At 32.8% G+C, this 12,262-nt stretch overlaps 2 protein-coding genes across 2 annotated transcripts; one reads left to right on the forward strand and one right to left on the reverse strand.

Moving 5' to 3' along the window:
• Positions 1-5,590: 5,590 nt before the first annotated feature.
• Positions 5,591-6,609, forward strand: LOC111213553 (sufE-like protein 2, chloroplastic). Its single transcript, XM_022715339.2, has one exon. The coding sequence runs from the start codon at positions 5,717-5,719 to the stop codon at positions 6,530-6,532; it is 816 nt and encodes a 271-aa protein (XP_022571060.2). The 5' UTR covers positions 5,591-5,716; the 3' UTR covers positions 6,533-6,609.
• Positions 6,610-7,936: 1,327 nt separating this feature from the next.
• LOC125575305 (alpha-L-fucosidase 3) lies at positions 7,937-10,185 on the reverse strand. Its single transcript, XM_048761117.1, has 4 exons — positions 9,710-10,185; positions 9,413-9,622; positions 8,658-8,830; positions 7,937-8,568 (listed from the first exon to the last, which is right to left on the reverse strand). Exons 1-4 carry the CDS (start codon positions 9,930-9,932, stop codon positions 8,062-8,064), a joined length of 1,113 nt encoding a protein of 370 aa, XP_048617074.1. The 5' UTR covers positions 9,933-10,185; the 3' UTR covers positions 7,937-8,061.
• Positions 10,186-12,262: the final 2,077 nt, after the last annotated feature.

The following is a 12,262-nucleotide window of genomic DNA, read 5'->3' on the forward strand; positions in this document are numbered from 1 at the left end:
CGTGCGTGTAGCAGAGAAGATTGGATTAAAAAATGTAACATATAAAATAATATCTTGACATATGGAAAATGCTTTTAAAAAATGATTAAAAATCTGATTAAAATAATTTTCTCATAAACCCCTAAATTTTAGCAACTTCATCCTAATTTTTCTCAAAATTTGACATATACGTTCAAAATTAATAAGCATCATTTAAACTGTTTTTTTCTCTTATATAAGTTTTTATCTACTGGCTAATTTACTTTGTGCTTTGATCTCTTATTTCTATCATCTCCATTATCAATTTTGATATCTACTACTATTTCCATTTTCAGCAACTCAAAGCTTTTTATTATTTAGCGCATGGATTGATATTTAAAAATCCATTATCGGTAAGATTTTAGATCCGTAATGTGGAATTATGAGAAGATACTGGTACATTGATTTTGAAGAGATTCTATTTTAGATCATTGTAATATAGCTAACTTTGAAACTTCATCTATCTATTGATTTGCGTACAGATCCTGGAAATTATAGTTTGGAGAGGTGCAATGAAGCATAAGCAAAATTAATCTCTTGGAAAGCCCATAACTATAATCACACACACACTGAATTTTCAGTCGAGTCAAAGGGGACAAACAGGACAAGCATCAGGTTTTAGCCTGAAAAAAGAGGATTACCTATTTTCCACTCTTTAATATTTTTCTTTGATTTGTTGATTAATGATTTGTTGAATCAGTTATCTATTTATGTTTCAGTAAGCACAACTGCAACTGAATTCGACCATAAAACTATTGATGGATGTATGATGGAGCTTTTGCATCTCTGAATCCAAAGGTGAATTTACTTTGATCAATATTTTTTGTAACTGGAATTTGATTAATTATTTTTGGACAATTCATTATAGCTTAATAAAAATTAAATAAAAAGTTGTAATTTTTTTTATCTTATAAATTCAACAAACTATCAAAATAAAAATTGTGGGTTAATTAAGTTCAAATGTGTTCTTTATAAAAAGATGTTATGTAAATTAACATAAAATGTCAATGAATTGTTTCAAAATATAATTAAAAGAGAGTAAATTAGATTAAAGTATTTATTATCCAGTAAGAAATCATCAAATAAATTAATCTCTCAAATAAAGTATTTTTAACTATATTATATTTATTTTTGAAAATTACAACAATCATGTATCAATTTTATAATAATATGTTATTGTTTTGCCACTTTAACCGATTTGTTTCAATACATACACTTCTAAATTATGTGCCACAGTTCATACTATTTTTTCTAAATGATATTTATTCTGATTGCAAATTATGACAGTGATCAAATATTAAAAAAAAAAACAATAAATTAACTCATGCATAGCATGGGCAATAATACTAGTAAATAAATAACCTACATACTTATAAAAACCGTCTCATCAAACCCTTGCTTCAAAGCCCGATCCCAAAACAACCTATCTCCAACGTACACAAGATAGAGGTAGCATTTGCGAAAAGAGCGGATCCAGATTTGAAAACGGCTCACAACGCACAAGATGTCCACATTGTAGGGTGGAGCTTTGTTCATAGCCGACGATCTTTTCCCTGAAACACCATTCATTCACACTGGTTGGCATCTCGATGCGCGTTGGGACTTGCAATAAACTTCTTCAGTAGTTTCACGGTACCAAATATATATTGTGTAGGCGTGTAGCTGTGGAACTACTGCCATATTCTTGGTTCAGAGACCACGGTTTTCACTGAGCTCATCAATCAGCCAACATAGCTAGTTACCTTTGTAGTCATCCTATCTTCAATGTATGGAACCAAAATAAGTCGCTTGCAATCTTTAGAGAACCAGTACTTTGCGTCTCTGTCTTAGATCTTTCAACGAGCATAAATAATAGTACATGTGAATCAGTAAGAGTTTGGTCCATAAAAAAGTATTAAGCTTTGATACCAAAGGGGATTGTTCCATCTTACAGATGCTAAGCATAGAATTATAGAAATAGGAAGAAGAGTAATCAATACAACTCAAATCAGTTCTGAATCTAGAGCTAATGTTAGTTTAGGAAATTTGTTTCCCTTGTACACTTGTCACTTGTATACCAAATTAGCTTAACCATGATGAAATAAATAATCTGATAGAACCGAAGGGAAATAGTAAACCGAACCAAGGTCGGTTAAATAAAACAAAAACAGTTAATGGGTCCCAGTGTAACTCCACTTTGATTGCAAAAGCCGAAAGGCATGGATGTATTGGAAGAGTGGCCACCAATAAGGCAATAAATATAGACATTTGGGAAATCTGGAGTCATGCATGCCAACTATAACTTGTTAATTATCGCACAATGCGTGGAGTATATATCTACCATTTGAAAAAAATATAAAAATCTCTAAAGCTAAGAATAAAACTTTATAATCTATAAAAGACTGAGTATGTGTTTAGTTATAGTAATCTTATTGCATTGTATGCATTTTTTCAAAGTGACTATCGTTAAATTTTATTCATTAAAAATATATGTTGATGATAATATGTTTAATAATGAATATGATATTGTAATTGGTCAACAAGGGTCTTTAGCTGATTTCCCTAAAGTTAGCTAGACCTAATAATCTATTTTGTATAAATACTTTGCGAGACACCACTACAAGAAAACATCGGTATTCTGACGGACATTCCGACGGAAAATGAAATCCTCGGAATTTCCCGAGGAATTTCCGAGGATATTCCGAGGAAACCCTAAATTTGGTTTCCTCGGAATTTCTTCGGAATTCTGTCGGTATATTCCGAGGAAATTCCGAGGAACACTTGATATACTCGATCGATCGATGCGTTTTTGAACATAAACGGATCGATCGATGCGTTTATAAAAAAACGTTCGAGATTTTGTTCATTCGATCTATTGGATATCCACATCGATCGATGGGATAATCTAATCGATCGATCACATTGTTACGCTTTGGTCCATCTTGGTGATCGATCGATCCATTTTGGGATCGATCGATCACATTGTTACCCCAAACCCTGTTTCCTCGGAAAAGCCTCGGAATATTCCGAGGAAATTCCGAGGAACACTTGATATACTCGATCGATCGATGCGTTTTTGAACTTAAACGCATCGATCGATGCGTTTATAAAAAAACGTTTCAGATTTTGTTCATACGATCTATTGGATATCCACATCGATCGATGGGATAATCTAATCGATCGATCACATTGTTACCCCAAACCCTGTTTCCTCGGAAAAGCCTCAGAATATTCCGAGGAAATTCCGAGGAACACTTGATATACTCGATCGATCGATGTGTTTTTGAACATCAACGGATCGATCGATGCGTTTATAAAAAAACGTTCGAGTTTATCAAGTGTTCCTCAGAATTTCCTCGGAATATTCCGAGGAAGATAAGGGTTTCCTCGGAATTCCCTCGGAATATTCCGAGGAAATTCGGAGGAAATAGGGTTTTTAAACCGAAAACAACGTTTTGCGGTTTAAATAACACTTATATAACCCTTATTAAGTGTCTTAGACTGATTATGAAGTCAAAAATTTGTTTCTTACCCTATAATAAACACTTTTCCGATTGTATGAACGAAATCCCCACAACATAAGAGAAACACTTATACACTTTAATGAACGGTAAAGAGAATACTTTCAATTCGTTTTGAAATTTGTTATTTCATGGTTTATGCTCATCTATACAAAGAATCCTCAATGGTATGCATTACAATTGTATAAGAAATGAAATACAGCAAAAAAAAATTGATGTTTTGAAACCCCAAACACTAGTTCCTCGGTATTTCCTCGGAATATTCCGAGGAAATTTCGAGGAACAATATAAATTAATAGAAATACATGCACAGGATATTCTTTTTCCTTGAATTAATGAAAATATTCCGAGGAAATTCCGACGGATATTTAAGTGGCCGTCGGAATTTCCTCGGAATATTTTCATTTAACCGGGCAAACAAGCCGCCAAATATTTCGCGAAAATTGAAATTGAAAATACTGAGGGAATTCCGACGGAAAATATCCGTCAGACCCAAGGTTTTATATATACTCGAACCGCATATTCTTCCCCATTTCTCTCTTCTTCCTCTCCGGCGATCTCTCTCTCCTTCCGGCGTTCTCCACCTTCTCTCGCGACGATATCCCCGGCGAATCCTTTCCATTCCCTTACAAATCATGTAAGGACCCTATCCCACTCTCTTAGGTCCTATTTGTTAGGTTTTTAAGTAGATTTGATGATTTTAGAAGTTTTTTGATAGATTTTTGTTAGGGTGATTGGGTAGGATTGTGATTTGTTGTGTAATAGGTTTAGAATTGTGATTTGGCTGTGTTGAATTGATTTAGAACTTTTTTTATAAATTGTTTATTATTTTTGTATTTACAAAACGTTTTTTCTATATAAATTCGATTTTACAAAACGTTTTTGTATATAAATTCGATTTTTGGATTTATAAAAGATGATTTCATATTTATAAAAATATTTATATTTATTAAAACTAATTTTGTATTTATAAAACAATTTTTTGATTTATAAACACTATTTTTTTATTTTTGTATTTATAAAAACTATTTTTAAATATACAAAACGTTCTTTGTATATAAATTCAATTTTTGGATTTATAAAAGATGATTTCATATTTTAAAATTAATTTTGTATTTATAAAACATTTTTTGATTTATAAACACTATTTTATTATTTTTTGTATTTATAAAAACTATTTTGTATTTATAAAAAGATGATTTCATATCTATAAAAATATTTATATTTATTAAAACTAATTTTGCATTTATAAAACATTTTTTTGATTTATAAACACTATTTTATTATTTTTGGTATTTATAAAAACAATTTTGTATTTATAAAAAGATGATTTCATATTTATAAAAATATTTATATTTATTAAAACTAATTTTGTATTTATAAAACATTTTTTTTATTTATAAAAACTATTTTATTATTTTTTTTTTATTTTAAATATGTTTTCTATTTCAATTTTAATTTTATATTTTCGAATTTCAACTTAAAAAAATAAATTTATAATTTTTTTTTTTAATTTTGGAAATATTCGGAGGAAGTGTATCCCTCGGAATATTCCGACGACATCTTCCTCGGAATATTCCGAGGAATTTCCGACGAAAAAAATCATCGGAATTCCGTCGGAAATTTCCGAGGGATTTCCGAGGAAAGATGAATTTCCGAAAAGTTATTTCCGAAGACTTTTTTCGTCGGTATGTCGTCGGAATAGCGTTATTCCGACGACATACCGACGATTTTTTCCCTCACTATGCCGCTGTTTTCTTGTAGTGCACAGTTGAATACGTATGTAATATTTTTTTGTTAAATAATCATTTATATTCAACTATGCTCTAAGTTCATTTAAATTTTTATGCCTTTGTTATTCATGTAAAAAAAAATTTATGCCCTATATACAACTAAAATTTTTGCTTAAAATATGATGCCCTAAGCGATCGGTTCCCTCGCCTATGCTCGAGACCGGCCCTGACTATGTTTTATTTTTGCTTAAACTATTTTCAACTATGTTACATTATTTACCTTAATATAATTATGTAAACTATGGTTTTCGGAACTTTCAAGAGAAATGTATACTTGTTTTGGCGCGTTATATAGAATACTTTCTAATCGCCATCCTCACTCCGTCGCGTAGTTCAAGGAGCTTTCCTCTGATCATCCTTGAATATCTCTCTCTCCCTCGTCTTCTTCTACCTTTGTAACCGAACATGAACTCATCGTCGTTGAACGTACTTGTTTCTCCTCCTCTTATTTCTACCTCAACACCAACTTTAAAAGCTTTCCATCGACCTAACTTTTCTTCCAAGCCCTCTAAAAGGATCAGTTGCATGCACGATCCCAGCATCAATCTTAACTTCGGTTCGAAATCGAATCCAAAACATGACTTCCCTGTTTCTTTCGCCACGGCTTTCGTCGAAGCTCCCTTGGGAACAACAACAACAACAACAACCTCGTCCGACAAGCTCCACCTCCTCGTATCCGAGTTCCGGTCCTTAGCCGAGCCAATCGACCGAGTCAAACGTCTCTTGAGCTACGCGACGGCTCTAGCTCCACTCGACGACTCGGCTCGCGTTCCGGCGAACCGAGTCACCGGATGCACGACTCAGGTATGGCTGGAGATCAAGGTGGACGAGTTAGGTAGGATGAGGTTTAAAGCAGACAGCGATTCAGAGATCTCGAAAGGGTTCTGTTCTTGTCTTATCTGGATCCTCGACGGCGCTAAACCGGAGGAAGTGATGGGCGTGAGAGGCGAGGACTTGTCGGAGATGAACGTTGGGGTTCACGGGAAGGTCCAGTCAAGGGTTAACACGTGGCATAACGTGTTGATGAGTATGCAAAAACGGACCAAGGCTCTTGTTGGTGATGCTGATGTGGTGCACCGAGAAGGAGACAGATCAGCACCGCATCAGCATAATCTTTTGTTTGATTATGTTAATGGGAGAAGTTACGTGGAATCTGCTTCTAAGGTTCATCGTGATTACTCCATCTCGGTGCTTCCTTTGGGTTATGATTTTACGATATGAAATGTTGTTGGTGTGTTTCTTTTAGAATGTTTTTGTAAAGTCTTCTGGAACATAAATTGAAAGTTTGTGTTTCTGTATTTTGCAAATTTATAGTTTTTAGGATATAACCAACTTTTAGTTGGTAAGATTATTAACATAAATGGTGATGGGATAATCCTAAAATTAAAACCAGGATTCTCCTTCACATCCAAGTCCTACTGTGTGAGAAGACTTTTCGTCGTTGGCAACAACAAAAACTTTTAGTTGTTGGTCAAAGAAACCATAGCAGCAAAGATAAATATTGCATAAAATAAAAGAGTAAAACTACTTAATATCGATGATTGATGAAATCCTCTCCGCAGACTATTGAATCGAAAAATAACAAAAGTATCAAGCTTATCCATGGACCATGGCATGGTTTTTTTTGTGTGTTTTAATAAAGTATATAGTCGTTTATGGCTTTTCCTAGAGAATTCTTGACGAATATAAAAAGTGTCCAGAGTCTCCTTTTACTTATAGAGGTGATAAGTAAACCATGGATAGTGTTCAGTCGATCTTCACCATTTTCAGTCAATAACTGGGACGATCAAACGTTTGCAGTCTATCAGATGCTTCTATGATCGACCGGTTTGGTTTCATTCATTGGTTGCTAGGTAGATCAATGGCTCTTGGCATCTTCTGTCTTGATACCAACCATTACCTTTTTCTCTCAGCTTGTTCCTTTTCCACCACACTAATTTCATTTTCTGAAGCATATTTTGAATTTAATCGTTGGTTTGACCTAGAAACACTTAGAAAGAAAAAAGCTAAGATTCTCAGTTATTTGTGTTCAAACTTAAGCATGATCGAATCATGGGAAACTCTCCATCTCGTGCAGATTTCCAATGCATGAAATTGTATAATGTCCAAAATTCCCTGAATTCCATTTTTCGTCCGAAAACCTCCAATAACTTGTAAAAGCTTCATAAACACTAAATCACCAATATCTAATAGTTTTATTAAAATAGTAAAATATAGAGTATATCAATTATGGTGTTACAAAAAAAGAGAGTATATCAATTATGATACGCTCAGTCTTTGTTTATTATCAAACAAAAATAGTCTAAGCATGAAAAATGTTTGAAAACATGGGAAAACTCTAAATTTATAACATATGGTGGTGACCCATGACCTGGAGACCACATTGTACAAAACATACACTAAAACATTCTTGCATCTTTTAATATTGATCCATCATTCGAGCCCCAGACCTAACTCTCCATTATAGTCAGTTATCTCTTTAGATTTTTTAAGATTTTTGTTTTTTTTTTAATCAAAATGTCACTAAGAATTAAAATGTTGTTTATGTATTCTATATGATGTTTTACATCCTTTGTAGAGTTGATTGATTATGTAATATTTTTGTTGATAATGATGAAACCTAACTCACCAAAAATCTTAGTGCATTCTCAATAAACTCATATCAGTGAGAACCAAATCACATGAGTCCAGAAAATCATTGAAACAAACTCATTAAAATAAGCAAAGCTTTTCTCTTATTATTGCTTTTGTCACTGCCTGTGACAGGCCATGCTCAACCCGGCTGCAATCTTATCAAATATAAATTTGTTAGCAGCCTGCGTGAAGTGCACACCGTCCCATATCACAGCCTTGTCAGGCTCATCGCACGGCTTCCCAATGTAAATCTCTTTGCCTTTCACAGTCACCTTCTTCCCACATCCAATGTTCTTGTTATAGTTGTACTTCCCTCCATGACCACAACATGCAACCAACGATCTCTTGAACCCGTGACCCTGTGCGTGAACAAACAACTCATGCTTAGCAGAGTAGACATCCACGTAAGTGATGCCGGCTTCAGACAAAGAAGCTCTAAGCTCGATCACAGCTTGTTTCAAGGCGTCATTGAACTGTTGAGCCAAATGGTTCAAGGGAGAGACACATCCGTGTGAATCAAAATCTGATGCTTTAAGGGGAAACCATTCAATCACATACGCTAAACAACCGATAGGTCCTGTGTTGTGAATCCAGAAGTATCTCCCTCCTTGTGCGTAAATATACTATCAACAAAAATAACAAACACTTTTATGATAATCACTTTTAAACAAAAAGCATTGATTGGAACAGAGTATAAAACAGAGAGGCTGACTGTGACAGCATTCTTAAACTGGCTGATGATCTCAGGAACATCGGTGGTTCCAATTTGTTCCACTGTTTTATTAGCGAAGTAAGCAGCGGTGAGATCGTTTTGTCCGATGTCAAAAGTGTACAACGCCTGAGAGAAACTGTCGGCTTCAGGCAGCATCGTCGTATAAACTCCTCCTGTTACATTTTTTGACTAGGTGATCAATAGTATACCACTTTTCCACGTTTTGATAATATGAAAACGATATTTCTTGCCGTTCAAAACGTTTATAAAGTTTTTGAAATATTATTCAACTGTATACTACGGTGTCCAAAAGAAAAACTTTATTACTCTTAACACTAGCTTGTTAGCACAAAGTAGTTAAAAATAACCAATCTAAACGGTATGTAATGAGAATTTTTAGGCATTTTGGAATATTTTCTGATAATTTTGAGCAGTTCAGCTATAAAACATCTCAACCAATCGTATCCACTATTAAAAAAACCGAATCCCAAATAATTTATCCAAACTCATCTGAACCAGGGTAGAATTAAACCGAATCCCACCCAATAAAAATGAATATCTAAATTATTCTTAGGTTTTTAGTTCCAAAATACCTTCAACCTGAATAAATTAATCCAAATTCGGGCGGATATCCGAATATACATTCCTAATTCAGTTATTATATTATTAATCTAACATATCAAGTCAAGCACATTATCTCTTTCTTATCTCAACCATACAGTGAGTGAGTGAGTGAGTAAGAGGCTGGCTCTTACCGCGACTGCGAACTGTCTGGGATCTGTTGTGAAAATTGGAGAACTGTACAAACTGAACATCAAGTGAAAATGGACTGAAACCACTTTGACGAAGAGTGGAGTTGAGAGCCCTGATGGGAGATCCGGCTGTGGCAAAGTTAGCGCCGTGGCTGAAGTTTGAACCAACCGAGTCTAGGAACGCGCTTAGATATGGCAATCCAAGACTCTCCGCTGCGCCAAGAAAGGGAGACAAAATCAGTTAAACGCTAAACGGTGGCGTTTCAAGTTTGATAAGAGTACTGTGATTAATAGTTTTACCTATGAAGTCAATGACGAGACGACCGTCGCAGTACCTCCCAGCAGGTGAGCCGAAGAAGGACGAGCCGTGAGGAGGACCAGCCTGGCCAAAAGCGGCGGAGAGACCGCCGGTGTCGGAGTTAGAGTCGCCGAAGTTGAATATTGCTGGGAAATGGCATTGAGCATGGGCTGATGATAGTGATAGCAAAGAGAGAGCAAACAAAGAAGATAGTATTGACTTCATATTGGTAAAGAAGAAGAAGGGATCCTAAGAAAAGTAACATAGTTTCTAGCATCCAACTCAATCACGAGACTTCATCCTTTTACAAAAATAAAGATACAAACAAAAAAGGTATGAAATCGAAGAAAATTATTTAAAAAGAAAAAAAGAAAAAACGTGACCCCGAGTAAAAAAGAAATGAAACGGGGAAAACATTAATAATAAAAAGGCAAGAAGGAAAATAATTATTTCGGAACTTGTCCCATATTGTTGATTGAAAACACTCTAACGAGTAGTCCTGGGCATTTTAATATGGATTCGAAAATCCGAACCAGAACTGATGCAAAAATATTCGATCCGAAACCAAACCAAAACCAAAAATTTATAAGTATTTTTTGAGTCCAAAATTCTTTTACCCAAAAAAAAACAGAACTGAAAGGAACCAACCCGAATAGATCCGGACCCAAAAAAACAAACCCAAATAGACCCGACCAGGTAAGAACCTATTTGTAGTCAGACTTAAAATCTTGTACATCCAAAACTATGATTTTTTGTGTTCTATTATTTAGTTGAAATATTTTTCGTCAACAATAATTGTTATTATTTTATAACATTTTTAAGTAATAAGAAGCTTAAAATTGTAAAATTTAGAGTTTAAAAATATCTTGTTTTAATTATTAATAGTTTAATTTAAGTTATTTTGTAAAATTTTAGATATATATGATAAATATTGACCCAATTTGATGGAGATTGGGTATTTCATGTGTTTTAAGATTCTAAATATCCGAACGTGATCCGGACACGATACGGATCCGAAAAAATTACGGATATTTTATAGGTATTATAATTATAGACCCAAAACCGATCTGGATCCGAAAAGAACCGACCCAAATCCGAATCCGAACCGAAAATTTACAAGTACCTATTGGGTCCAAATGTCTAAGACCCGAAGGATCCGAACCCAAAAGGAACCAGCCCGAACCCGGCCCGAAGACCCGAACATTTTTAACGAATTATAGGTGTTTTGTCCGCACATGTGAGCAAAATTATTGTAAGTTAATTATTAATATATGCATTACTAATAAAAATTTATCATGATAAGTTATTGTTTTGGTTCTCCAAAATTTTTAAATCTTAAATTTTTATTTTTAAAGTACATTAAAATACATTATTTTTAGAATTGTCATTTTATTTTAAATACATTTTAATTTTTGGATAGCTTTTATTATAAAGAAATGGACACAAAAACCACATTCATAGTACCCCTTTTCATTTTTATACCACTTTTATTTTCACTTTTAATGAAGCGTAAAAAATATTTACACTCCTAGAGTTTACAAACTTTAGATAATAGATTAGTGCATCTAAATATAACGAGTTATATTTTTATTAAATTAATTATAAATTTATTTAATAATCTATAAAAATATTTTTTATTCTTTCTGTAAATGAAAATTACACAATTAAATAATAAAATTTGATAAAAATTGTTGTGTTCTCTATTCTCTATAATTTTTGTTTAATTATATATTTTTAAAATAAATTAAATATTCACATTAATCATATAATAAAAATTAAATTTTCGAATATGTTATATTTTAAATTCTAAAGATTATATTTTGTATATGTTATATTTTAATCATATAATAAAAATTAGATTTTGTGTATGTTATATTTAAATCTAAAAATAATTATAAATTACTAAAATCTTAAAAAATTCTACATTGACAATTTTGCGATCAATGTTTAGAAATTTTTGTTAAGATGTGTTTGGAGTATAAAAACAAGACTCTTGAAACCGAGTAATTTTATATTTTCTGGTGATAACAGAATTACCTAGAGACTTGTGGACTATTATCAAACAACATAACACAACAAACACAAGTCACACACACTAATATTATTCGGCAAACTTATCACTTTAAAAATGGGATCATTTTTCAAAAAAAAAAAGACTTCCTCCTAGACTATCTAGTCTTTTTTTTTTTTTGAACATCGACTATCTAGTCTATCTAGTCTTCCCACCCGTCTTCCCACTAATGCCACATGCACTCACATCCCATGGTCCCAGATCCGGACCTAAGAATTTTGGGGCCCCAGACAAAATAAAAAAAAGTTATAGAACTTCTTCTAAATTTTTTCAAAAAATCTAAATTTCAGTTATTTTTTAAAAAATAATTGCAAATTTTTCAATTTAAAAATAAAAATAAATTTTCTTTAATATTTATTATATTTTTGTTGATATAAAAATTATAATTTACATCATTTTACAAATTACCTTTGTTATTTTCTCTTGCATTTTAATATTTTATACATTATTATACTAATATATACAAAGTTTTTTTTTTTAAAAA

This window comes from Brassica napus, chromosome C6, assembly GCF_020379485.1.
Source record: "Brassica napus cultivar Da-Ae chromosome C6, Da-Ae, whole genome shotgun sequence".
Classification (NCBI taxonomy): domain Eukaryota; kingdom Viridiplantae; phylum Streptophyta; class Magnoliopsida; order Brassicales; family Brassicaceae; genus Brassica; species Brassica napus.